A 26,933-nucleotide genomic window follows, 5' to 3' on the forward strand; every position below is an offset into this window, starting at 1 on the left:
TACAGAAGTAAGAGCCCTGATGGACAAGAGGCCTAACTTGTCAGAAAAAGAACATGCTCGGAAATTGTTAAGTGCTAAACAAAAAAAAACTAAAAAACAATAATAATTTTTATTTTGTGCAGTGTGTGTGCATGTGCGTGTGTTAGTGTTAGACTAATCTGAAATACTTTTTGAACAAGTGGGTTTTCAACTGCTTCTTAAAGGTGGTAGTAGTCTCGGCTAGTCGAATGGAGCGGGGCTTGAGTCTAATTTGAGGGTTGTGTGCTGGGCTTTTCTTTGAAAACCAGTCCATGGACATGAGTGTGTCAGTTACAGAGACAGCTACAGCTATACCCAGTGACAACGCATGAGCAGTGGTATTGACACACATATAGGACAAAAGATGGAAAAGACAAGAGCCCCAAATGTCCAAATACAACATAGTGTAATCATGTTTAATGCTGTATTTATGGAATTCATTAAATAATGTAGTTGCTAACTACCCTTTTGCATGCACCCACTTGGAAAGCTCATACAGGTTGTATACATATCTATAAAAGTGAGCATTAATAAATGCTTAAAGAGTAGAAAACTGAGCAGTAAAATGTTAAGACCAAAACTAGGCAAAAATTGCTCATTAATAATTTTATTGTCTCACAAGATGATTAAATTTATCAAAAAAGAACCTCTCAATACAGATGACTGCAAAATGACAACAAATGAAAAATTAGCTAATTGCTTTAAAGCATCATATTAAAGTTGTGTTAGTTTTAATGCTGAAACAGTACCTTTTGGACTGGAAATAACCACTGCTTGCCATATTCTTTTCAAAAACTGGTTTAATCAAACACCATTTAATTCAAAGTAAAAAAAAAAGTTACAGACTAATAACTTTGTCTAATTTGGTTTAACAGAAGGCAGCAAAGCTACTAAAGCTCAGATCTCCCAGATCTCATGAATGGCCATTTTATGAATGGAGATGTCAGTTGTTAATTTTATGAAGCGGCCCCAGGATTGGTTTTATATAAGCAAACGATATAAAGAGCTAATGAACAGGCTTTGCCTCGAAAGCCAGACAAGGTGACAGTATGTGACAAAGACCACAATGATTGGCAGGTCAGTTTCTCTTCATATCATATCCAGTATGTGACACCGGCATTAAGAGTATGACGCTTGACAAATATTTTTCTTAGTTTATAGAAAAAGGAGAGTGTTAATCTTAATATATAAGTAGCTAAGGATAAACGGTAGAAAAAAGGAGCACTATGAAGGGGCAGTTAATGCTCGTCTCTGTTCTGAGCACGACATGGGATCATTGGTTGATCCTGCAGGACTGTAAAGTTTAAAATCCTTTTCACAAAATCTAAGCTTTGCATTTTTCCGAGATTTCCTCCGGTGTTCTCTTGGCATTTCCTCCGAAGCGCTGGCTCAGCTCAGCGGACAGCACAGAGCAGCAGGATTTCTGAGCATGAAAAAAAACACACACAAACAAAGGGAAACGAGAAGGAATGCTTAATTACAGCACAAGATGTTATCAATCGATCTAAAAGCTTTTGTCAGGACAAAACAAGCCTTTCACTGGTTTCGCTGGTTTGACTTGCAGAGCTGTGACCACAAACCAGATGCAATAAAGCTGACGGACATTCTGTTCATCAAAATGAGAGTCTACTCATTCAAAGAATGTATTTCCTTTGATGTTTTCAGGTATCGGGATGGCAGTCTTCGTATTATTATCATATTTTGTTATTGCCTATGTGTAATAGTGATGTGTAAGTTATTGCCATTTTGACAAGGGGACCTCAGTGGCAACATGGCAGTTCGGGATATGAACCCACAACCCTTTGGTTACGAGTCTGCTTCCATACCCAGCATTGGTATAATGTATTATTATAAGATATCATTATACCTGTTATGTCTTTCATAGTCACTAATTTTAAATTCTTGATCTTTGAAGATCGTTTGGCCTGTTTTGCAGGCATACCTCATCATTTTTAGCTTGAGAACGGGACTTGGATGAGAGCTCCAGTAAAGCCAGCATCAGGCCCAAGCCCAGGCCAAGGGCCAGGAGCAGGAAGATGCCTTTCAGGGTGCTTGGTGTCAGAGGAGAGCCCTTCCCGTCTGTGGCCACACAGCTGTTGGGCCACCATTTTCTTCGCAGGAAGTCCAGTTCTCCAGACTCACTCAGCTGCAGAATGGCCACACTCAGGTTCTTCATCATAGGAAAGCCTAGCAGAGGCGCAAGAATGATTGAGTTTCAATCCTGGATGGCACTCGTCACCCTCATTGACCAATAAAAGCGTCTGCGATACTCTAGTTGCTGTGCATGCTGCAATGCCACTCACACAGGGTTCTGAAAGGAAAACCTACATACAACCCTAAATAATATCTGATCAGCAGCAGTTCTTTGGTCATAAACCGAAAGGCATTGTGGGTTATAAACTGTGATAGCTACTAAAAAAAAACTGTTTCTAATGAACTGGCTTTATCAAGTGGGTGAAACACAGGTTAATGGTTCTCACCTAGGGGTGCTGCAATGCTGTACCCCCTCATGCCAATGCTCTCGGAGGAGCGCATCAAGTCGCAGTTGCGGCCCACAGTCAGGTCCAGTGAGACCGACTCCCCGATGAAGGCATAGTTGCCCTCCTGTGCCCTGCGAATGCCCTCTTCCATGTTGGCGACATAGCTCTTGTGCTTTTCCATTTGGGCATACATCCTGCTGTAGATGGGGTTGTTCGAAGTCTTACATGCAAAAAATAAAAATGAAAAAACACGTAATTACATCATCTAAACCACTAAGCAAGGTGGGCAACAGCTTGGGACTCTAGGCCAGTGGGGGTCCCAGAGGTTTCCCAAACTTGATCCTAATGGTGTTGAACGCGGGACAGACTGCTGATTTGTTACCTTGAAGAAAGCAAGGGAAGAGCTTCCTTTGAGGGTCCCATACTGAATCACATCCTGTTTGGAGAGGTCCTCGAAGGTCTGTATGGTCAGATGGTCGACGTCAGACTGCAGCCACGCATTCAGCCGGGCGAAGTAGCACGCCAACAGTGCTAATGAGAATAACCACCAGATGGCGCTGACGACACGTCCAGAGAGGGCTTTGGGGTGTGGGCCGGCGCCTGGGAGAGGACCAAAAATCAACCTGTGTTACGTTCTGCATCTAAAAGCAAAAAAAAAAAAAAATGGAGCTCAATGTGCATGTCACCTTGCAGAGTCAGGGCTCCAGCCGCGTACCAGAAGCTGTGCTGGAGGTTAAAATGGTTTTCACCGGCCTGTGGTCCTTCCCATTCGCACGGACTGATCCTGGAACAAATTACAGTACACACAGAACAGGAACACATAAAATGTTTAGCAGCTCATTTTGTCCATCCCACAAATCCCAGTACAGGATTTCAAGGCTCACCTGGCCACCAGGTACATGCAGACTGTAGTGAGCAGATAGGAGACAAGAACGCCCACCCACATCTCCGAGGAAAAGGGGCTAAGGAGGCTTAAGAAGCCGGGCTCATCCGAGACGGCATCCTTCCTAAGGATGAAGCTCAGGCCTGTCTGCATGAAGGGCTTGGACATGTCCACAACCTTTTCCCGGTTCGCTGTGAGAGTGAGGGGAGCAACGGCCAAATCTGCCTCCTGGGATTACGGGACAGACCAGGGAACAAATGAAGCACGGAGAAGGCAAACGTAGCTCGATCTGCAATCCAGCTGTGGGTTCTATCACAGGTGCAGTTTTACCCACCCCTCTGATGACCTCGCCGATCATGCCGATCCAGTTGCCGCTGTCATCCACCATGCCGTAGCGGCCGTCCTTCACCACGTGAGTGCTGTACTTGAAGCCCACCTTCTTGGAGAGCTCAGCCAGCAGGTCCATACAGTAACCCTCCAGCTGGTTGTCCTGGGTCATGGCGTAGGGCTCTTGCTGCAGGAGATGAAACTATCTCCATTTAGGGCCGTTTCATTATTAATGTATAGCACAATGTAAATCATCTGTAAAAGGGAATCTGATGACTTTCCAGAGAGTACGTTAAATTCATGTAAGATTTGCCTGCTGTTTCTTGTTAGAGGTGCTCATGTGATCGTGAAAAGACTTCCTCTGGGAGTGAGGCGGTTTGGCTCTGGCTTGCCCTTCGTGGGAGTGTTCTCCGCTGTGCTCCTTCTCCAATTTCCTGTTGTTGTTTTTTTAGCTTAAATTTTTTTGTAGATGTTCTATATTCATGTTTGCACTTTGGGCTTTCTGAAAAGTAGCACCTGCACTCCACCCATCGCTCACATTTTCAAAGGAGGACGTTCCCACTGACTGCCACAGAGGTCACAGTGCATGAGAATAACTAACCCCACTCCACAATGCTGTTTGTTCCCCCTCCAATTATTTATTTACTCAGCAATATACTCACCACAATAGTCGTGATTTTCAGCGGCTGGGATCCTACATCGTTGGAAACAGAACAAGGCATGAGAACGTAAGACAGTTTCATTCCAACATGCAAAATAGAATAAAATAGAATCTTAAAAATAGAGTACCCTTAACCTGGCACTGCTTCCTTAAAGTTCACTCAGTTTACACAGAAATTGTTATAAAATTATCTATATTTCATGAAATGTATCAAATACTATATTCAGCATATACAATAACAATAAGCACAACATACACTGGGTAATAGCCCATAAATTAGTGTTTCTAAATTCTAAATACAGAATTTTGGTCTGGAAAGTACTGTTGATGTGCAACATATATAAACCATTGATATATAACATCAAGTGTATACATTATTTGTCATTTTGTCTAATTTAACTGCAGAAGGTGTATGAGTGTTTTATTTTACTTTACTTTACTTTTTATCCAAAGCGACTTACAAGAGGGAGACATCAGCAATTCTCATTCGGTTTCTATAGATTATGAGTTACAAAACTATCAGCCCTGATAAGGCCTAACTTGTCGGGAAAAGAACAAGCTCGGGATTTGTTAAGTACTAGACAAATTTTAATTTTATTTTTTATTTTGTGCAGTGTGTGTAAGTGTTAGACTAGTCTGAAATACTTTTTAAACAAGTGAGTTTTCAACTGCTTCTTAAAGGTGGTGGTAGTCTCGGCTACTCGAATGGAGCAGGGCAAGTTGTTCCACCAGCCAGGGACAACAAAGGAGAACAGAGTTGATTGGGATCGGAGACCCCGTGAAGAGGGAATTTTCAGTCTCATTTCATTTTTTTGCCGTTATACTTATTAAAGAATGTGGTGCCATTTAATTATTTTTTCATCAGAGTGACCATGGTAAAGATGTTGCTAGTCTTTGTGATGGAAAGCATCCGAACTGCTCATATGTTAAGAAGTATTTTGGCTCATGTACAAGAAGCAAAAAACCACGGCCAGCACAAAGGAAAACAAAGCGATAATGACCATAACCGTCCTGAGGTCCCACTTGGGGAAGGTATTCTCTGAGGCTAATGACCCACGTCTTCATACTGTGTGTTACTTTGTTGGACTTTCTCGTAAAAAGACTAATCCTAAATCACCCCCAGGGGGAACAAAGCCTTCTTGTACGCTTCCACACATATTTTTTCTTTCCTTCTCTTCAAGTAGCGCTTCCCTGTAATCGGCCTTGAAAAGGAGGCCCGGGAGAATAAACGGGAGGTCTGTTAATTAAAGCAGGGGGTCCTTCCATGCTCCTGTGGTGAAGCTGTAGAGGCGGCTTGGGGTTAAAGAGGTCTGTTGCCCCGAGCGGCTGATGAAAAGATTGGCCTTGTCATGTACCGTCTGGATGTTTTCTTGGTGACACTGGACACTGGACACATTGCCATGAAGCGTGACCAATGGCAATTAATGCATCCATCTTCCACTGCTCCTGCCAACAAGCCGCAGGGTGCAAGCGTCAGGGCTGGGGGTGGTGGCGTTGGGACACTGGCATTCAAAGTGATGTCCACTGGAAGGGGCACGATGACTGCAAAGTGTCACTGACACCCATCAACCCTAACGAAAATCACAATCTGTCAGAAGTCCCCCGGTCATTTCACGCCCTGCCCTCCGTTAACCAAGCGGGTTACTTTCCCCGGGCCAGCTGAATCGATTTATTATGCCCATTGTTGTTGCTGGCAATGGCCAGTCTGCACGCTTTTAAAGGAGGCCGAGTTGATGCCAAATAAGATGCAGGCGGACCCTTTGATGCAGCTCCAGGAGTCGACTCATCCCGCCTGGTCTCACTGTGGAGCACAAGACGTCAGCCGTCCGCTGGCCCTCCGCACGTCCAGCATCCACGATGTGCTTGCTTAGTAGAGTCGAGCTCATTTGAGCTGCACGGTTGGACTAAATGATATTCATCTCGTCCAGAAATGCTTTGAATTATAGACAGTCGGGCTTTGAGAAATGAGAGCTGTTTTAAATATTTGCTATTGACGTAATTTTTAAAAATGGCCAGTTAAACAGAAAACTTTTTTTTTTCACAGTGTATTCAAGTATATTTAAGTAATATTAAGTCACTAATTGTAGGTTGTGTGGGATGCTTACCTGCAGTACAGAGCCCAAACAGAAAGGCCACAAAACACACCAGGACTTCCCGACACGCCTTCATGTTGTCCTCTTTGAACCTTTGATCATACGGGACATTTGTGACTTGGGAACATTTTCTTCAAATAAAAATCATTTTCATAATCTTTCAGTCGGTATACAATAGACCACATTTCATCAGTTCCTGGTTCCGTGTGGCATTAATACAGACTGATCCTGGCAGTCGTTTTGAAATAAAACAATCTAACAGGAGCAAATGTGCAAGAACATTGACTCCCCTGAACGATTAAGGACAACAGTAACCGAACAATCCTATAAATATGGAATGTATGTGTGTGAGATGCTGTTAATGTCTAGCGGTCAAGTGTTAGCAGTGCCAATCCAATGCAATACGTGCAAATCCTCAAAGACAACAGCGCAGGTCTCTTACCTTAGAGTTTGAGAGCTGTTCAGAAATGGGGAGAAAAGGGGCCTCACAGTTTTAAATGAGTAAAGGGGAGGAAACCCCAGCGCTTGAGGGCAGCCAATGAGAGGAGATGGGACATTCTGGAAGCTTTGGGAAAGGAAAAGAAGCCCTGAGGGAATTACGAAGAGCGTGGTGTGGGGAAGAGGAGGTAAGACGTTTGGACGTCATGAAACAAAATTGTGATGAGAACTTGGGCTGGGAAAGAAGTTGAGACAAAGGGGGTTACAAAAGGAAAATGTAAGTTTGAGATGTAGTGCAATATACAGTGGCACAAAGCACACACACATTTAAACTACCCAGACTGCATTCAGAATTTATTATATATTGATTAGTTTATATATTATAAGTGTATAAATGTAAAATATGTATGTGTGCTAATATGGATAGATAAAAGCCTTCATTGGCAATGTGCATTTGCCTTTAATTGAGCTTTATTTACTTATTCCATTAAATTCTGCACAACGTCGCCAAACAGAAATCTTCAGCCAGACCCCACGGGGGGTTTTCAACCTCTGTGACAACAACATTCCCTCAGATAAAAGGACTCAATTGGCTTCAAGTTGTGCATTGAAGATGGAACCATGCTAAATCGGCCCGATAAATACGATCTTAAAGTGAGAGACATAGCCAGCAGAATGCTAATGCACTGATCCTTTGTTTGAGTGGCAAGGGCCTACAATCTCTGTCACTCAAAGAGCATGTAGAAACCAGGAGAGTCTGAGACTGCGGAAGGACCTGGCAACTCGCATCACTCCATTGACCGTCGTCCTGGAAACCAGCAAGTGAAGCGTAGCCAGGGTTTTTGTTGGTCATGCCAGTCATTAGTTAAAATGAAGGAGTCAAGGCCTTATTTTTGTAGTAGTTTATAGATGAGGATAAACATAAAAGCTGCATCTATAGCCTTACGACATGTAAAAATAATGCTGCATTGGGAATTCTCCAAAAAAAAAAAAAAAATTAAAATCAGGCAAAGAAAAGGATGACTGCTTTGAAGAAGTTTAATTATTTTTTTAAGGACATAATTGGATGTCTACCGCAGAGCACGTCTTTGTTCAGCTACATTTCTTCCCAATAGGAGTCCTGTCGGCCTGCACCAGGGAGGTAGAATGGAGGACGGAGGATATAAAAAAAAACACACACACACACAGCCAGTTAAATTAGTTAATTATTTCTGTTAAATACCAGCAACTTCCCACTTATTTGCTATAATTATTTTGCACTCAAACACCTGGATGCTTAGGGTCCAGTGGTCTCCTGGCAATCTGTAAAAAGTGACAGGGAGCAACCCGAACTTCATTGATGGGTTTGTGAATATGGACATGTAAACAGTGGCTGGATAATCTGTGCCAAGAAGCGTAGCGGCGGTTTGTGGTGCTCTTACTGAGACACATTGTGCTGGCTTTCCTTTCATGTGTCACCCGTCTTTATTTATTCTCCGGTCTAACTCTTGAGGCAGTGTACACAAAAACACAGGAGAGAAAAAAAAACTCTTTGAAATGACATATGTATTTACTTAAAATAATGTCCTCAATGTTTTTGCTCAGACGGTTGAAGGGGCAGTGCAAACGCTACAGTACTGACTGAGAAACGTGCTTCCAAAACATTCAGTCTTTTTTCCAGTTGAGTACCATCTTAACAACAGTAAAAACAGAGCAAATGCCAACCAAAAGTGACTCATTTGTATTAATAAAACCAAAACTGAATTCACAGAATTGTGCATTTTTTAAAACATGCATTTAAATTAAACAGGGCTATTACAGACAGGTTCCAGCATGGTGTTTAAAGATGAAAAATCAGCACATAGCCCCATGTACTGCTGGAGCACATGCCTCTTCGTAGTTCTAGCATAATTTGCAGCTCACTCAAGTTTATTGTCGTATGCAGAGAATATATAAAATTTCAATTTAAAAAGACCATGATTTCATGAACATGTTTGTAGCAAAGACATTCCATTTCATTAAATGTTAAAAAATCACATCTATATATTCCTCAATACCATTAAAATGCTTTAGTAATTGATTTTAAAAATATTGCTACCATGTGACAACTACTGCTGAACATAATATCTGTTACTACATACGTATTTTTAAAAATGATGAAATACAAGGATGGTTAACACAGTCGGGTGCTTTGGGTCCCGATGAACACGAAATGGATGCTAACATGCTCGAGTCCTTTTATAGCAGCACGAACATGGGTGCTGTGTTCAATCACTGAGGTCGCTCTGATGGGAACAGAAATACATTGCGTCACATTAAAATTTTCTTCATATGCTGCAATGGCAGTAGCTGCATTTGAGGAAAGTGAAAGCTCTAAAGAGACGCTTTAGGACTAGGAGGTTTTCAGGGATATTTTGTACAGGATACTTTACACCATCATACAGGGGACTAGAATTGTGCTTTTGTGATTTTTATTTGTTTTAGAATTTATGGCAACAGGAGCAGCTGAGCTTCAGTATTGTGTTCAGTCTGATTCAATATTGATTTGATAGGAATGAAATATGAATACTTTATTTAAAAGTAATTAAAAGCTTTGAATAGTATTAATGGTGAAAATAATGGTAGTGCCATTTCTTATTACATAAATATTTTAAATGAATTACTTAATTCATTTGTACTGCAAAACATTTAAAGCTACATTTCTTGTACGAAAAGTGCCATGCAACTTAAGTTGTGAAGTGTGACTTCTGATCCCTTAATTCTGCCCTTCATAAAGACATTTTTGTTCATTCTTTCTGTCATTCTTTCAATATAAAGCCTCATTTTTATATTGACCTGAAATTGCCTTTTGCAGATTTAACCATGAAGAAAATAAAAAGACAAAAAAGATAATTTCATAAATCGATATTGAATCAGATACAAGAAATTATTCATTTAAAATAAAGATATTCCTGCACAATGTTACTAAGTAATCTGGTAAAGACAGACAACGTTTTGATAATTATTAATATGGTGCAGACTGCATGGCTTGTTTGAACACACTGCTTAGACTAAGTATAGAAGTATGGTTTTCAGTGCTTTGAACACACACAATAAGATATACAGATCAATCAGAACAAATTACAAACAAAATGTTTCAAACAGAGCAAAAAAAAAGTTGCCATTGCTTGGAATTTTGGAGGACGTCAGATACGTGCTTACTGGCTCGAGCTCCTCATTCTGTTTCGGTTCTTTTCATCCCAGTCAGAGCTTAAGCATGAAGAAGAGTCCAGTGTCGGGGCTGAGGTGGTTTTGGGTAGGGGGCGTGGGGGGTAGCTGACTCAGGAGGTCCAGGCTGGAACAGGGGCTGCGGGCGACCGAGCACGCCCCCTCCGGGTTGCCCCTCTCCTCGATTGGGCTGCTGCTCTGTCTGCTCAGCCCCTGCAGTCTCTGCCTCTCCTGGGCCTGCTTGGCTCGGTTGGCGATGTAACGAACGCGGCTCTGGCTCCTGGAGCTCATGCGACGCATAGGCGCCGGCTGCTCCCACTCCTCCCCCCCATCCTCTGCTGCCTGTCTGCCCCCGAGCGCTTGTGGAGGTGGGGAGAAGTCGCTGGACGTCAACGGCTCCACGTCCGTCAGTCGCTTGAGCTGCTCAGTGAGGTTGTCTGCAGGTTTGGAGGCCAGCCGGCGCTGGTCCCTACTGGGGCGACAGACAAAGCTGCGGCTGATGCTCCGGTACTTGCTGTCAAAGTTGCAGGCGATGTCTTCCGAGGTGAGGTCCCCGAGGCTCTTGGACTTTGAGTTGTTGCCAAGCTCCTTGGATGCAGTGATAGAAGCTACGTTGTTTTGGGGTTTCTGCAAGGTTGCTGAGGCCTGCTTCAAACTCTCCATGTACAGCCGGCTCCAGGTGTGTCGCCGCTGCATCAGGTGACCTGGGTCACAATGTTCCTTCACCAGGGGCCTGGGCTGGAGCTCATCTTCCTCTTGTTCATGGGAGCCATTCTGGCGAAGGTTGGGGTTGGACTTGCTCTTGCTAACAGGGCGTGGCGTATCGAAACGTGTCACCAACTGCCTCCTAGGGGTTTTGCTGTTGTCACCAGTGCTGCTGCAGATTTCTGCCTCGCTGCTGAGGCAGGTCCGGCTCTTCCGGGTCAGGTTGGGCAGGGACAGGTCGATCACAGTGTCATTGGAGGAGATGGAGGACGATGATGAGACGCTGTCACGGTGGTTGCCAGCCTCTAGCTTGCTCCAGAGCCGGTCGTTCAGTGTGGCATCGATGGACACCTCTGGCACTGGCGACTGGGCACATGCCGCGCGAACATGCCCCTCGCTCTTAGTGCGTCGGACGGGGGTGCGCGGCCCAGACTGAGAGGCCAGTGAGGAATCCCTGTCAAAGAATGCTCGCAGTGCATGGACTTTCTGTGAGGGGCTTATTGTGGTGGTTTCAGAGACAGAACTCTCTCGAACAGACTCCATTTGAGTGGGATCGCTACTCGCGTGGGAATCGGTGACCATGGAACATTGGCTGTCCTGAAAGTTCAACGTTTCCACACCACCATTGACACACGGCTCCTCGGAAAGGGTGTGTGAATGTGGGGTGGGTAGGGGCTGCACCTTCTGAAGCTTTGCTTGGCTTCTGGGCTCATCACTCTCTGTTGCCAGGCTATGGGTGGAGGGGGAAGCTGTTTGGGGAGCTTGGAACAATGTTGGAAAAGAGGGGGGCCGAAGGTGTGGAGGCGGTTTAGTCGGTGAGGTCTCAGAGGGGGAGTTTGCGAGAGTTCTGTCCCCGAGCTCCTCAGCAATAGACTCCAGGGCAGGCCAAGAAAAGGGGGATCGCTGCACTGAAGAACGGTCTGACGGAAAAAAGACAGACACAGATGTTAGACAAAACACTCTTGCACCACAAGACAAAGCATTTATCACAACATTAGTCTTCATAGCCAAAACATGCTTATGGAGGTATGATAGAAACTGCATTTAAAAAAAGCAATACAAAAAACATCACATTCACTCAGTCCAAATAAGCAATAAGCAGCCAGAGGCCAGTCAAGGCTCCTATCATCAGATTTTCATTTCTTTTCGTTTAATGTGCCTTCTTGCCTTCTTCTTTTGTTGGCATAGCACAGTCATTTTGTATTAGCAGCCCTAACAGATCTAAGACTTTGCAGATGTTCCCTTTCCAAGCCATGGTGACAGAAAAAGCAAACTAGTTCTTTGGAGGAAAGAGCAAACAGGGTGACATTGCAGTAAACAAAGTGGCACAATACAGAACAGCTAAAACAAAGATGAAACCTCTGCAGATTAACAATGGGCAAAAGCAAGTTTTTCGAAAGAAAACCATTATAAAGGTACACGTAAACAGTTCACACACACACACAAACACACACACACACATGCAAAAATCTTCCAACTCAACAGACTCAGGTAGACAATGTAGAGAGGAGAAAGGAGCAGGTGCTCTGAGGGTCTTTACCTGGCTTTGGACATCCAATCAGTTTTGCACTAGGAGCAGAAAGCGTGCAAGAAGGGACAGAACAAAGGGCTTTTAGCACACCAGGAGAGCACAGAGACGTAGAGGACAGCAGGACAACACACAATTGAGAGAGAAGTTCTTCTGCCACTATACAACTCTACAGGATCATTTTGCATGAACATTTTTTTTTTGCAAGACAGACAGATGGTCAGCAACTGATAATGATTTGCCCTAACTTTTACCCCATGCACAGGAGGGTTCAAGAAAGCAAGACATTTGGGGATAACCCAAGACTTGCTATCTAGGATTTCTGGGATATGGGTGGTTAATAAATTCTATGTAATGGATGATTTAGATTTTTAATGCACACACCTCCACACATTTTCTCATGGTAATTTGCATCGGGATTTTCCTACAAAGATTCAGATGGGTGTGATCACAGAAGGGACATTGTGCTGAGCATTACAATAAAGTAACGATTAGAAAGTTGACTACAATGTCACCAGAGGGTGCCTGTGACCACTGCTGGTTGACTATGCCAGCAAGGAAGCCCAACTTCCTGTCCAGATGAGAAAAAGGGTTGCTGCTCCAACATAGCTTATAGCCTTAGAGGAGCCGCCTCCATGATATTCAATTCAGAGGATTTTCTTTCCCAGTCCCTCTACTCCCCAGTGACTAAGTGCCTACATTGGATTCGATGTTCATTTTGTTCCCTGGACTATTCTTGGGTACAAACCTTTGCTTTAGATATTGGCTTTAAACTCTGGATTACTGAAACTACTGGCTCTCAACCTTGGACTGATTCATTCAGACTCCCCCTTTTCAGTGAATGGACTAAGTGTGTATTAGAAAAAAAAACTCTTTTAAACCTCTTTTCTGTGTTTATGCCTTTTCCTGACAATCCCTAGTAAAAGTGCATGTCTTAACATCAGTCACTAGTTAAATTTGCAAGCATGGTGCAAATTTTCACACACTGTTCATGCACTAAAACTTGTCTGACCAAGGCTGAGACAAGCAAATAAGGTGAATTAATGAATCAGCATAATTCAGTAATAGAGCTGAAAGTAAACTTTAGCTTTTGTTCTTTTGGGAAAGGGAATAGATTCAAGCTACAAATGGAAGCACTAAAACAACTGCTAAAATAAGGACTCGCACAAAGCTATTTGCTAATATGACCCATACGACAGAGGAGGGGGATGATTATGGACGAAGGATCTGATATCTATGGGTCTGAAGTCAGACTTTACCAGCAAAAAACATGGGGGATTTACTCCGAATCTCCTCCATCTTCTGTGCGAAAAGGGCATTCATCTCCCGCTGAAGGGTGCCTGCTGCACGCCGGCGGTTATCCATGACCCTGGGGGGGATCTCAGGGGGCAGCTCCAGGCTACCCAGACTGCAACAGCTGCTGGAGTCACTGTCCAACAGGCTGTTGAAATTAGAGATGGGCCGACTAAGTTCACAGCTGCTACCATAGTTGGGTGGTGGTGGGCATTGCCATTGCAAGTTGGAGTAGACGTTGGGTGGGGCCTCAGGTGTAGCTGCGACTGGAGGTGGAAAACGTCGGCGTGGAACACTGCAAGAGCGGGCATTTCTGGCAGATGGATCCTCCGACTGTTGACGAGTGCTGTGAGCATTTAGTGTCTGCCTGGCTCGGGCCCGTGTTCTGGGCAGTGGTATCGGTCTCAGCTGGGTCTGGGTCTCCAGTTGGGTTTTGACTGGGGGCTGGAGGTCAGACTGGAACTGTGAGTTTAGTCCCGGGTACAGCTGCACCTGCCTTGAGGTTGCAGATGAGCGGCAGACTCGCTCAGGTTTGACAGGAACAGGCTTGTCAGATTGGACAGGAGTCAGCCTGTCCTGAGACCTCCTCTCTGTCTCAGGGCTCTCCTTGGAGCCAATCACACACTTGATGCAGTTGGAGGCCACGCCTACACTGCCAGAACCGTTGACAGCGACTCGCGCAAAGACTCCAGGCCTTTCTTCCAAGAGCTCGTTTGGACGAATCCGCTTGGTGCGTTTTAACGGCTCGCTCCAGGCACCCCTATGCCTACCTGCTCTGGCCCTTGCCTCACATAGGAAGGGTGGGCTCTTACCTTTGCCATTGTCTGAGTGCAGCTCCCCATTGGTCCCTCCCCAAGGCTGTGCCCCAGCCACAGCCGATGCTGATGCTCCAGAATTCTCCCCGTTGCGCTCCGGCCTGGGCTGATGGCCGTTCTCTGATTCACGTTCCTCACTGGCACCCTCCGAACTGTAGTCTTTGGTGTCAATGGAGATCTCTGGGAAGCCCTTCTTAACCTTGGGCTGACCCTTGGTGGGTGCACTGGCTGTGCGGCGCAGCAGGTGAGCCCCGAATGCTGACTTACGGCTGAGCAGCGCAGCAGCATGGCTGTCGAGTGAAGCTTGCTTTGGGTTTCTGTGAAACAGGCCTTTTATGCCGCTGGCTGCTCGCACCTATAAAGTTGAGACAAAAATGTATGTTGCACTCCACCATCACGCATTTATAAGAAAAAATGTTAATCCTTTAGACTATTAAGCATAGTCCTGAGATAGCAAAACAAAAAACAAACTGGCTAAATTTTATTGCAGGCGATTGTGCTATTTCATATAGTTAGATGAATACAGTTTAGCAAAAGCCAATCAATAAACATCTGCCTCTCTGTAATGTTTTGCTTAATACTGCTTTCTTTGCAATTGTTAAAAATTTTGGAACAATATGTATGTTAAAAATGATCAGTAATTAGTAAAGAAATAATGAAAGTTAATATTTAGCACTTTATTTTCATGGGTCCTGTAAACCTTAAGGCTATGTTCTTCAATACAGCTCATTTATGAGCAGGAATAAGCAGGAAACTTAGTTGTCCCTAATTAAGACTGCAGAATTCATTGTATAAAAATCAATGTCTTGCCCTGTTTCACCCGACCACCAAAGTCTGTGAACTCACATTGTGCCACGTGAGCAAAAAGGTGATAAATGAGTCTACATAAAGAAGGATATGGAAAGAATAGGAAAGAATAGGAATCCACATCTAACCAACAATTGTGCATCCTTGTCATGCACATAAAATAAGTGATTTGGTGCAGCACTACTTGCTCAGATAAACTGTGTGTGTGTTTACCACATTGAATGATACAGCCAGGTGAGCATGACATTCATGATGCCAGTTAATGTTGAAATGAAACAGAATTTCCACTCACAATACAACAAAATGAAATGGCCATGGTTCAAATGACTGAGTGCACTGTTTCAGATGTTCTTTTACTGTAGCTGTTCTGACAGACTGCTACACAAAACATGCAAGAACAGAAAAGATTATCTTGATGTACAGTGTCTGGATGTGCTACAGAAGTAGATCAAGTGGATACAGTTTCAATTTGCACCCAAAACAGCTAATTAGGTGAAAATTAATAACTCACAACTGAACTGTTATCACATATAAAATTAAACGAGCAGGGACACAGGCCTGGAACTCTGCAGACTACAAGTAATTCCTTCCAATTCTGATTGTTTGTGAACATAAATGTGATGGCAGACCAAACATGATAATGCAAAGTACTCTCATTAGACAACATATATCACATGGAGACTAAAGATGACTGACTATGTTAGATGCATGCATTTGGTCTGGTATATGATTCTGTATCAAAAATAATAAACAAACAAAACAAATCAAAGTCCTTGGTGACCTTCACTCAGGACGAATTTTAAAAATATTGCTTAAACAGCACTGGGACTTAAATGCTGTGCCTTGCAGAGAACGTTCTCCTGAGTTAGGAGTAATTGGAGCATTCAGAGGTTGACACTGCTTCCCTGGCTCTTCCCTTAATCCCTGACACTGGATCTACTTTGGTCGATGAAAATGCTGGCGAGGTTGGGCTGCAGAGGTTATGACTCAACTCATGGGCTGCATGAGTTGGCTTCAAGATGGTCAAATAAATAAATAAATAAAATAAAATAATCGAACTAAAATAGTAACCAGGTTCTGCCACTGAGGAGGAGAGGGGGAGGGGCATGTTAGGCATGCACAGTGCTGATTGGGTCTCACTACACCTGGCACTCTGAGGGGCTTCTGGCCTCCTAACAACTTCCTGCCCTTAAATGCAGCTTTAGGATAAAAAGAGGTCCACTGGAACAAAGAAAGAGAGAGGAGAGGGATCAGACAAAGAGTATGTGTGTGTAAGGCAGAGACATAGATGAGTGGATAGAGAATAAAGAAGAAAGGGGAAGAGGGGAGAAGAGGAAGGAAAAAGTGAGAGAGACACAGCTGCGTTCACAAAAATGGAAGAGGAATGTCAATGTCAGTCCCGGCAGATGAGTTATGAGTTCAAAAGGGAGAGAAAACATTGCAGACAACATTGGAAAATACACATTTCACCCCATTTTCAGTGTCTCAGTACAGCACAATCATTCTGCTTCAATCTTGATTTTGCATATAGAAGACTGCTATTAACTTTATAATAAACTTAAAATTACAGCTGAGATAAAGTAACATATTTTAGTTTGCTGAGCATATTTTACTCTAGTGTACTGGTGTTGTTTTATTTCATTTAACCATTCATTCACAGTGAAATCACTAACTTACATGTATTACACATGGTATCCAATTCATTAATATGTATATTAATGTTACTAAAATTATAGCATTACTGCCACAACAACAGTAATAATAATAACATGTTTCATATAAAATAATATTTTACCTCAAAAATAATTAGCAATCCTTTATCTCATTATTTACAAGACTGCTATGCATTTAGATACTTATATCCTTTTATCAACTAGTTCAAATTATAAATACAATGCTTCTTGTAATATAAGAATCATATAAATGGTTTAATTGCAATCTAAAACAATATAACAATTCTAAGAGAACATGTAACAGAATATCCGACATATCAGATTGATGCAAGGCAAAATTTGGTACCATGGTAACTTCTGCAGCAACTACCTACCTTACCAGCGATGTCATTCACAGCTACATGAACAAAGATGGAAGCCTCCTCCATACCTTCCAGATACACATGGCGATAGCCTTCAAAATGTAAATTGGTCAAGACACAGTTTCAGTTTCACAGGAACAAAAAAGATGAAAGAAACATTTTCTTCAGATGATCTTCCTTTATCCCTGACATGCACCATAATGATACTCAGTCGACTGTCTGCTCCTCTCACTGAGCGCCACTGGGACTCCTGCGTGTCCAGCAGTCGAGGTGATGTTACTGTACCTGGCATCATGCTGTTAAAGGCAATTGTTCTCTGGCCAATGAAGTCCTGGCCAATGGGATCATGATCCCACACCAGGAAGCGGACAAGGGCAATCTCTGGCATGTGGACTGTGAAGACAAGTGTCTCTTCCCACATAGGGTTAAAGCCTGAGAGAGCGAGAGAGAGAGAGCATGAGGAGGGGAATAAAAAGGAGTAAAAAATTGGCAAGAAGTAATAGAATACAAAAGAGAAAATTAAAAGGACAGAGAGGATGTAACAATAAATGTGGAGGGAGAGGTAACAATGTGTTGATAAGTGGGGCAGGATAATAAAAGAGAGGAAAAAATATGAGAGAATAAAGGGAAAGGGAAGGAAAAGAAACACGTGAAAGTATAAGAGTGACAGAAAATGATTAAAGACAGAAAAGGAGTCAGAGGACAGGCGAGACCGGCAGAGGTTGGAATGAAGGATAAGAGGAATAAGGGAGAGGGTGAGAGGAAGAGAGTGAGAAAAAGCCACTTCAGCAATCATGAATAATTCAGAGGTTTGGATACCAGCAGAGACAGTGTGGTGTCTCTCTCAAGTCTGCACCAACACCAGCCTCATACATAATACATCGCTTACACACACACACACACACACACACACACACACACACACACTCAAAGTTACAGTTTTTTTAGACTACACCATTACACCAGTTCCAGTTACACAACAATCTTCCCACTAAAGACAAGAGTCCAATTAGACGCCTTGTTAAACTGAGTGACACACCCACTTTACAGCTGAATTACAGCACTATGTTCTACCACTGTTAGCCCCAGCCTGATATCTAGAGATATTTGGACAGATATCTGAATATCATTCTTTAGTGTTAAAAAGGTGATCCCTCAGTACCAAAAAAACGAATAACGATAGAAGTTTAAATCTAAACTGTCATACTAAGGGTTTTTTTTTATTGAAGCAACAGCCGTACATAAATATTCATGTATTGTCCCCAGCCACCTGTCCCTGCTCAACTCCAGTTCCATGTTTTGTTATTCCTTGATCACCTTTCTTTCCAGTGATTCTGTGTAAATCCATCCCTCCCTGACCTGTCCAGTCTTTCTATCCTTATTCCTATACTTGTTATTCACATTTACAGAATCATTTAACACATGACCCCAAACTGGATTTCACAGTTTATGGGTTAAATCACGGGGTACACCAACCCACTCCCTTTAATCACCCAGTATTGATCACCCAATACTAAATAAGCAATATTTGGAATGAAAACATTCTTTCATCCAGAAACAGTATTGGGAGTCCCTGTAGTATCTCACCATTATCATCCACCACTCGTGTCTGCTCCTTACAGCAGTCGACAGGCAGCCCGATAATCTCCACTTCAACAAAGGGATCAATGATCTGTGGACAGACAGGGAGCGGGCTTTTGAGCATCTACAGGTCATTGCTTTCACCATTTAGCTATTGCATTCAGCAGTTGCATTTTTATTACTTCAATTCTAAATTTATTTTAAAAGATTGCATGCTTACTGGATAGGTAAAAAACCTATTATATCACACTTAGTATCAGTTAAACAGTTCATGATCATCAGCACAGCGCTGTCTGCTTGCCTCTCCCCTGTCGCCAAGCATTGAGTCTTTGGGCTTTGGCAGCTGCTGGCCACTGATGATTTTCACCACCAGCTGTTTCTTCATCTGGCCAGGCAGAGGGTCCTCGGTCATGGGGTTGAAGGCACCTGATGGAGAGGTTTTAAAGGGAGGATTTAGTTGTATTTAGCACACTGCTGAATTTGGCATTGTCTGAATACCTGACCATATTCATTGCCATGAAATGTTATTTTCAACAATCGGAATATATTTTCATACTACAATTAAATATACTGTAAATAAAACAGTTGCTATATTACCCACAATTCTCAAGTTTCTGACACAGACCTTCACACATGCAGGCAGGTTTCAGGATGTAGCCGCAGTTCCCGTTGCTGTAGAACTTTGCTCGGTTCAGTTGGAGAACTCGGCCCTCAGACTGGTAGTTTAGAGCCACTGACAAAAACACATAAAAGATTAATATGCATTTTTTTATGTTTTAGGTAAAATATTTTGGAATTTGCAAAATAGTGTACTGGTCTGGAATGGCAAATATGTTTTTTTAACGTCCATAAAGTTGGTATAAACCTGAAAGTCTGTATATGCTGCTGACATATTTTGAGAAAATAGCTGACTTTTTAATGAGTTTCTGCTCCCCTGAACAATCTTTGCCTAGTAATGAATGGGACAAACACTGCAGGAAATGCAGGTCTTGTGTTAATGATGACAATCTGAGTTAACGGGTGTCTCTAATGGTGGGCTGGACCAGGCAATAATCTTCTGACATTTTAGTGAATGAAGAGCGACTTGCCAAAATTACAGTTATTGTTGATCAACCTCACATTTCAAATGCAACAGAGAGCAGATGTAATAGCTCTTCATTTAAAAATGTGAAAAGTGAGAATAATTTTGATGTCCCCTACCCAGTTGGCAGCCAGCATTCCAGAAGGGCTGTGGATTGAAGTTGCTGGAGTCAACGCGGTAGGAGGAGGGGTAGATGCGCGATAGCTGCCTCTGGTTGAAGTGGACAAACTGGCCTGGCTTCTGCTGCATGATCTGGTGGGCTTTGGTCTCACTCAGGGATGACACCTGCCAAGTGGCGGAAGCTGCTATAGACAACACACAGACATCAAGCATGTTTAAGCTTAAGAATATAAAAATAAGTTAATATCACATAACTGTAACATCACATATTTTGGAGCTAGAGCAAAAATATTGGTGCTATTTAAGTTTATTGATCTGTACCATCTGAACTGACAGTGCTTGAACAGCAGTTCCCAAACTTTTTCTCAATTTTTTTATGAAATGACACAATACCTTCCACATGACAGTGCACAGGACTAAACCCACCTTGTGCCTCAACGTCCTGAAGGCCAACAGATTTGGTGTATTTCACCAGGTCCGACAGAGCTCTGGAGAGCTTCATGGTCTTCTTCTTCCTGAAAAGATGGTGAAAAGCTGTTTCAATTTTTATGCATGCGCGTATATATACACACACACACACACACACACACACACACACACACACACACACACACACACACATATATATATATATATATATATATATATACATAAAATTCCAATCAATATACTAATGCTTGCATAGGAGTAGAAAGGTGGAGAGAAGAAGATAAAAGTTTATGCACCTGCTGTGATGTACTGGGGCACGGGAAGCGCTGCTGGAGCTCTCCTGGTCAGTATCTGTATCCTCAAAACTAGATGCCTTCTTCAGTTTCCCTGACTTTTTCTGCAGCACACAAAAAAATACACAATTGTTCATGTCGTTTGTCCATATGAGACTTTGGAGTCTCATTGGAGGTGAATTATTTTTATAACATCTGTGCACAGGGGAGGTGGAGACCTTGCGTTTGGAGAAACTGCCCATGAAGGATCTGCCCAGGCGTTTGTTGGTGCTGGGGTTGCTTTCATCTGCCGTGTCCGTATCTTCAGTTTTGCCCTGCATTACAGAAACAAGTACGTTTTCCTAAATATTCTCAGCAATGTTTATGGGTGTGTTCTTCCTGTCAGCACTGTATCTCACATTTTGTCAAGTGACCGGTCATGAGACAGTGAAGCAGAAGTAGGTGTTTCCATTCACCTAATAAAATAAACCTTTATAATCCCACAAGACCTCACTAAGCACCAACTTGAAAGCGAACATGAGTGGGTGTTCTATTTATCAATTCAACAGTCGAGATTCACCTCCACACTTCACCGATCTCATGACAATCATTCTTCTGTGTCAGTTCTGTACGACCTGCTCACACATACAATGTTAGTGTAATTTAATATGTGAAAGAGCAATTTATTGGATGGAATAAGATTAATTAAATAGCCACCCGTCACAGCAGCACAGATTCACTGCATCATCTCCATCAATTTTTGGAAATAACTTGTGTGTCAAACCCTCCCGACACCTTTTCAAACATGAAAAGTGACCAATGCACTAAACACACACCTAATATGTCTTCTTCAACAGCCAATAGTTTAAACCTTTATGGCATTTTTTACATTTTGTGGTATTACAATGCTGAATAAATATGCCTCTATTTTACCTGTAGTGTGCATCAGACAGAAACAACCAACATGCATAGGAACTGATGGGGATGCTCCCATGTGTAATTGATATCATTATGTATAAATGGACTCTATATATCTGCCTTGGCAAACTGTGAGTGCATGCTACAGGATGTTCATTAACCACTGACATGCTCAACACCAATAAATCATCATGTGGGGAAACTGCTAACTATCATTAAACTTTACTAACAAAGATAAATGCCTCTTTTAATGACTGACTGTCAAGAGATAAGTCATTGTGAGTAACAGCAGGAAAGCTGTTCTGCAGCCTGGCTTTGGATGCTTTGGTTCCTGGATGACAAAATATTAAAATATTACATGCCTATTTCCGTTAGGAAATCCTTACTTAATTGGAAATAGAACAATGGGCCTCAGCAGAAGTTACCAATTAGGCCATTGACAGTCACAATCACGGTAGGCATGATGAATTGAAAAGGCTCATTAGCCTGCTGGAATATTGATATGAACACTACAGTGATTTTGAAAGTGGCCGCCTAAGCCAATTGCTGCCCATACAGACGTCTAGCCAGGCCAAGCAAAATATTTATCACTATTACCAAATCATTACAGGTCATTAAAAAGTGGAGGAAGAGTGGGGAAGAGGAGAGAGAGGAGGGGAAGACCACGGCAGATTCTACATCTGCAAGCCTTCCACCCTGTTTCAACGCTTCTTCATACTCTCTAGCTTTCACACTATCCAGTTATCATCAGTTTTGTAAAGTATTCAGGCCATGCTCACATGCGACTACTGGTAAGTGCATTCAGTGAAGTAAATTTTTAATTTGCCTATGTTGCAGGTTAGTAGTGGCTTGGCAAGCACTATTTTCACACATACACACACATACGGCTGAAGGTTTTGTGCATGAGAGAGTTTGTTCATTTTAAACAGTATGGCTGGTGGTCAAAATTCAGTTGACACCAATTCATAAAGGGACCATTCTGTCCTTGAGCAACATAATTAATACATTCATCACTCAACTTGTAGTTTTGCCAGTGTCCTGAGCAAAACAGCAATAATTAAAGGCACAAGGATTCTCTATTCTGACCTAATAAACATTGATAAAGACAAACAAATGTTGTCTGGGCTACAATTTGATCTTTAAATTCTTTGTATTATGGTTTCATTAAATTAAGAAGACTAGTAAAACACACATTCCAGTAAATCACATTTACAGGACATTTTTAAAAGATAATCCAGTCCAGAGAACATTTAAACAAGTAACCTCAAGGAAACAACAAATGCCTCTTTAACAATATGACAACAACAATTCATACTGCAGATCGATGAGACAAGATAAATTGTTTCCTGCTCAAGTTTTATTTTCATGTATCATCCTCCGAGAACCTCATTATAATCTATTATAATCATTATAATCTATTTGCCCACACTATTGTTCCAATCTGAATTTGCAAACCACAGCATAAACAAACCTGTGAATAATTATTTTAATGCACATACCAATTAATTTGTTATAATATTATTAATACATCAAGAGTGTCTTCTTTCAAATGTTCAAATGTTTTTTGAGATATGTAGAAACAAATGCACATATTTCAGCAACATGTAATAAATTACACAGAGAAGAAAAGGTTATATTTCCTCTTCGTAGTTCATTAGCAATGCCTTGACATCATAATCAAGCACTCAGCACTATAAATTAAAGTAATACCAATGTTCATATTAAGAGGAATTAAGGTTGCCATGATAATTAACATTTCATGGGGAACAGATCATTAGTGACCTACAAAGGGCCAGGGTCATCCAATTAAAATGCCATCATGAATTGTAGCTTGTGTGATGGTGTGTGCTTGTGTGTGAGAGACCTACAGAATAAGCTCCAGTCTAAAATCTTTCATATTCAGTAGCAGATACTGTGAGGATCCTTGACCACAGTGTTTATCATGCATCATTAACATTGAAACAGAATTAACAGATATCTCTTTCTGCAATTTAGTTTTGTCTGTGTGCATGTGTGTGTGTGTGTGTGTGTGTGTGAGGGATACATATTAGTATAAGCACCTTAACAGGAGAATTGCTGTCCTGTTTGCCGTTGGGGGGTAGGGCCACAATGGTGAAGCTGTCCGGATCTTCCCGATCACGGATCTTCGACTCCTTCATCAGGCTGTCCAGTTTCTTTTTGGCTAGATTCTCCACCTGTTTTCGGTTTGCTGATGTCTGCAGAACAAAAAAGGGGAAAAAGACACTAAGCACAAATAAACAAGAGGATGTGATCTTTTTCCCTGAATGGAACTTCACGTCGTAAAGAAAGTCTTCTGTGAAATCAACAGAAGCAGCCAGCAGAGGAAGCCAGTGGTGGTGGGGGGGTGGACAGCTGGAGAACAAGTGAGGAGGACATGGATTTAACGTTCTTGATCAGAATGCAGTGGTTATTACCACAGATATAATTCACTAAAGAAAAGCACAGTTTCATGTTATTTATGCCACTGATGTGCGCCTGTTCTAGTTTCAAATGTCATGCATTTACACTACATATTAAAAGGTAAATTAGGGTAAATGATGATTTGGTGGGATTGCTGGCCAGGGGTGGAGCAAACAGCGAAATCTGTCAAATTTAGACATTGTCATTTACGTTTTTATTGATTTATATATGGCTATATTAGTAATAAGTGGTCTGTCTTGTGAATCAGAGCAGATAACAGATTAAATAAATGATAACCCCTCACCACTGGATGGCAGTGCTTCCTCACAAAATGCTGTTGTCATTAATCTCCATTAGCACCGTGGTGTCTTTAGGACTGCAGTGTCCTTATTAATGGTTTCCATGAGGTGGTAGGGTTAATATGTCCTGGAGAAATAACATATTAAAACCTATCTGATGTAGTGATTTACCCTGCCAATGCATGTATTTGGACTTCCTGAGACCTCAATCAGGTTCAGGGACATTCATTTGGTGACATTATATGTCAAAGCTCAACCTACTTTTAAATGGAAATATATTGTCTTTTAACACTTTTAATTTCAACCTTTGTAACACTCTATTAACAATCGTTTTTCAGGATAAAACCTATGAAGTTCAAGGCCAATAGAAGTCCCACCCCGTTTCAGTGGCCGGGGGCTGTGAGGCTCCATGGAGGCTCTCCCCCGTTTTTTATTCTGCTGTTATCAGAGTGGGGCTTTGAAGAGCCTTGCGGGCTGAACGCACTGCTCACTGCTTGATGCCCTGACCGGCAGAACTGAAATATTAATGTTGCATGGTACCTTCTTCTGTAGAGTCAAGAGACGGTGAACAGAGGACAGGGAGGATGGAGAAGACAGAAAAAGGGAGGGACGAACAAGGGAGACTGAAGAACAAGGGAGACAAGTGCATACTGTAAGAGAGATGGAGAGAACTGTGGATAATAAGAGCACATGAAACTCACAATCATGTTTACCTTAAATAAGTCTTTTTCCTAACGTGGACTAACAAAATGCCGGAAGGGTTACGGAAATCTTTTTGAGAGGTTTTAAATATATGACATATACATAGATATCAAATTTTGGTTTTTACTAATCATATCTACATCCATTCACTCCCATGAAATCTAGACATACAAATACACACACTGTGCACAGAAGCATAGCATATCAACACTTCTGATAAGCAAACTGTGATGGACAGCTTGGAAGGAGCTTCCACAAGAATGGAAGAGACACCAATAAAGAAATGTAGAAAAATGTAGAATGTGTGTCGGGTTAAAACTGTTGTTTTGGTCGAACGGATCATTTAATCAGCAGTTCATTTTAAAGAAGGTGAAAAGAAGATTAAATGTAAGTCTGCGGACAGCCACTGGAAAAGTACTCTTGTTGCAGGTGGAACATTAAATGTCACTGATCAAACTCAAATTCACAAAAAAAAAAGTGAAGTGAAACACTGCAGGACAGCACAAGGTAGACGCAATGAAATGTGCCCTCTGCATTTAACCTTAGTGAGCAGTGGGCAAAGGTGTCCAGGGAGCAGTGTGTGAGGAAGGCACCTTGGTGGTTCAGAATTCGAACAGTGAATTATGTTTCCGGTTTCTTCTGCATGTTAGATGTTAGTAGATATAGCAGATGAACATAGCCGACAAACAGCAAAAAGTCCCTATTAGTCTTAGACTTACATCTCCATTCAACAGCTTACAGTCGTCCTCCATCTCATCAGCACTGTCCTCATCTGAAACATCCCCTTCTTCTGCGTTCTCGTCGATGTTTGCTGGCAGTTTCTTCCCCTGGGAGAGGAGAAGAGAGACAAGTTCAGTGCCTGTTTCCAACTGAGCCGCCATTACACTAATGTAAAGAAAATCTTCTACATATGGTTAACATTTTCGCCATACGGCTAAAGGAGATTCTTCTGCCATCAGCATTCACACAGGAAAATGTGATCTGCTTAAGAGGACAATCCGAGGCCTATTCTAAGAACGAGAGTCAGATGATATCAATAAAACCAGAACAATGATCCTGCCAATGAAACGGGTCCGTCTTAGTAACCAGGTAAGTAGCCAAGTTGCTAAAAAGTACGAGCTCTCAGGGCAACAGGGCTCCTGGTCTGATTAATTAAACACAGAGGGTCTGTTCGATGCTCACCTACGCCACCGTCACTGGAACTGACAGCTTTCAACCCAGGTCAGTAACATGTTAGATGAACTGGTGCTAAAGGCCAGTGCGGTCCTCTGAGACAGCAACACGCAGCGTCTTGCTTAGCAATCGATGCCCGTACTGAGGGGGTGGCATGCAGTGAATTCCCAGCTGCCGAGAAGAAGTTGGTGGGATTTCACCTCATTTAGAGCAATCATATTCCATCAGAAAGCCATGAGACAAAAATCGTTCTGGCGGCCATGGTCCGACTGCTTCTGAATGGGAAATCAGTTTTTCAAAAGGAACTCTTTCAGTGAACAGACAGACAGCATGAATACTAAAGACTGCTGACACGCAGGAGATAGTCCCGTAAGGGAGAGGTGCAGCCAGAGATGGCATTATTGGGGTAATCAAAACAGCAGAAAAACCACGCAACACTTCAGCTGATTAAAAAACGAGCAATTCTCCTGCAGTGACGAGTGCCGGAGTGATGGACAGGCTGGATGACGCTTCCACTGGGTGAAGAGGGGCAGCGTGGCAAAAATCTTTCACCCAAGCACAAAAGCCTGCTGATTACGGTTGTACTCCTCACTGGCTAAATTTACACCTCCAGCGTAAAGTGAATAGACAAACAGAATGAAGATGGTCTTGTATTTTTTATTTAATAT

General features: G+C 42.3%; 2 protein-coding genes across 9 annotated transcripts in view; both read right to left on the bottom strand.

The window, feature by feature from the left end:
• Positions 1 to 800: 800 nt before the first annotated feature.
• On the bottom strand, positions 801 to 6,953 carry LOC114797625 (probable glutamate receptor). Its single transcript, XM_028992524.1, has 10 exons — positions 6,905 to 6,953; positions 6,475 to 6,554; positions 4,371 to 4,402; positions 3,716 to 3,895; positions 3,383 to 3,609; positions 3,185 to 3,282; positions 2,881 to 3,098; positions 2,499 to 2,718; positions 1,961 to 2,205; positions 801 to 1,441 (listed from the first exon to the last, which is right to left on the bottom strand). Exons 2-10 carry the CDS (start codon positions 6,536 to 6,538, stop codon positions 1,343 to 1,345), a joined length of 1,383 nt encoding a protein of 460 aa, XP_028848357.1. The 5' UTR covers positions 6,539 to 6,554; positions 6,905 to 6,953; the 3' UTR covers positions 801 to 1,342.
• Positions 6,954 to 8,092: 1,139 nt separating this feature from the next.
• Positions 8,093 to 26,933, bottom strand: part of plch2a (phospholipase C, eta 2a) — a 98,966-nt gene continuing 80,125 nt past the window's right edge. For 7 of the 8 annotated variants that reach the window (XM_028992515.1, XM_028992516.1, XM_028992519.1 and 4 more), the window contains 13 exons: positions 25,812 to 25,919; positions 23,731 to 23,886; positions 20,992 to 21,087; positions 20,777 to 20,877; positions 20,478 to 20,566; positions 20,051 to 20,236; positions 19,476 to 19,583; positions 19,152 to 19,276; positions 18,857 to 18,941; positions 17,555 to 17,701; positions 17,282 to 17,361; positions 14,425 to 14,782; positions 8,093 to 11,711 (listed from right to left, as the gene is read on the bottom strand). In XM_028992515.1, the coding sequence (XP_028848348.1) occupies positions 10,123 to 11,711; positions 14,425 to 14,782; positions 17,282 to 17,361; positions 17,555 to 17,701; positions 18,857 to 18,941; positions 19,152 to 19,276; positions 19,476 to 19,583; positions 20,051 to 20,236; positions 20,478 to 20,566; positions 20,777 to 20,877; positions 20,992 to 21,087; positions 23,731 to 23,886; positions 25,812 to 25,919 (3,228 nt within the window). In that variant the 3' untranslated portion in view covers positions 8,093 to 10,122. Of the gene's footprint in view, positions 11,712 to 12,331; positions 12,361 to 14,424; positions 14,783 to 17,281; positions 17,362 to 17,554; positions 17,702 to 18,856; positions 18,942 to 19,151; positions 19,277 to 19,475; positions 19,584 to 20,050; positions 20,237 to 20,477; positions 20,567 to 20,776; positions 20,878 to 20,991; positions 21,088 to 23,730; positions 23,887 to 25,811; positions 25,920 to 26,933 lie in introns of all 8 variants that reach the window. The other variant, XM_028992523.1, reaches the window with a different exon arrangement.

This window comes from Denticeps clupeoides, chromosome 10 (assembly GCF_900700375.1).
Source record: "Denticeps clupeoides chromosome 10, fDenClu1.1, whole genome shotgun sequence".
Taxonomy (NCBI): domain Eukaryota; kingdom Metazoa; phylum Chordata; class Actinopteri; order Clupeiformes; family Denticipitidae; genus Denticeps; species Denticeps clupeoides.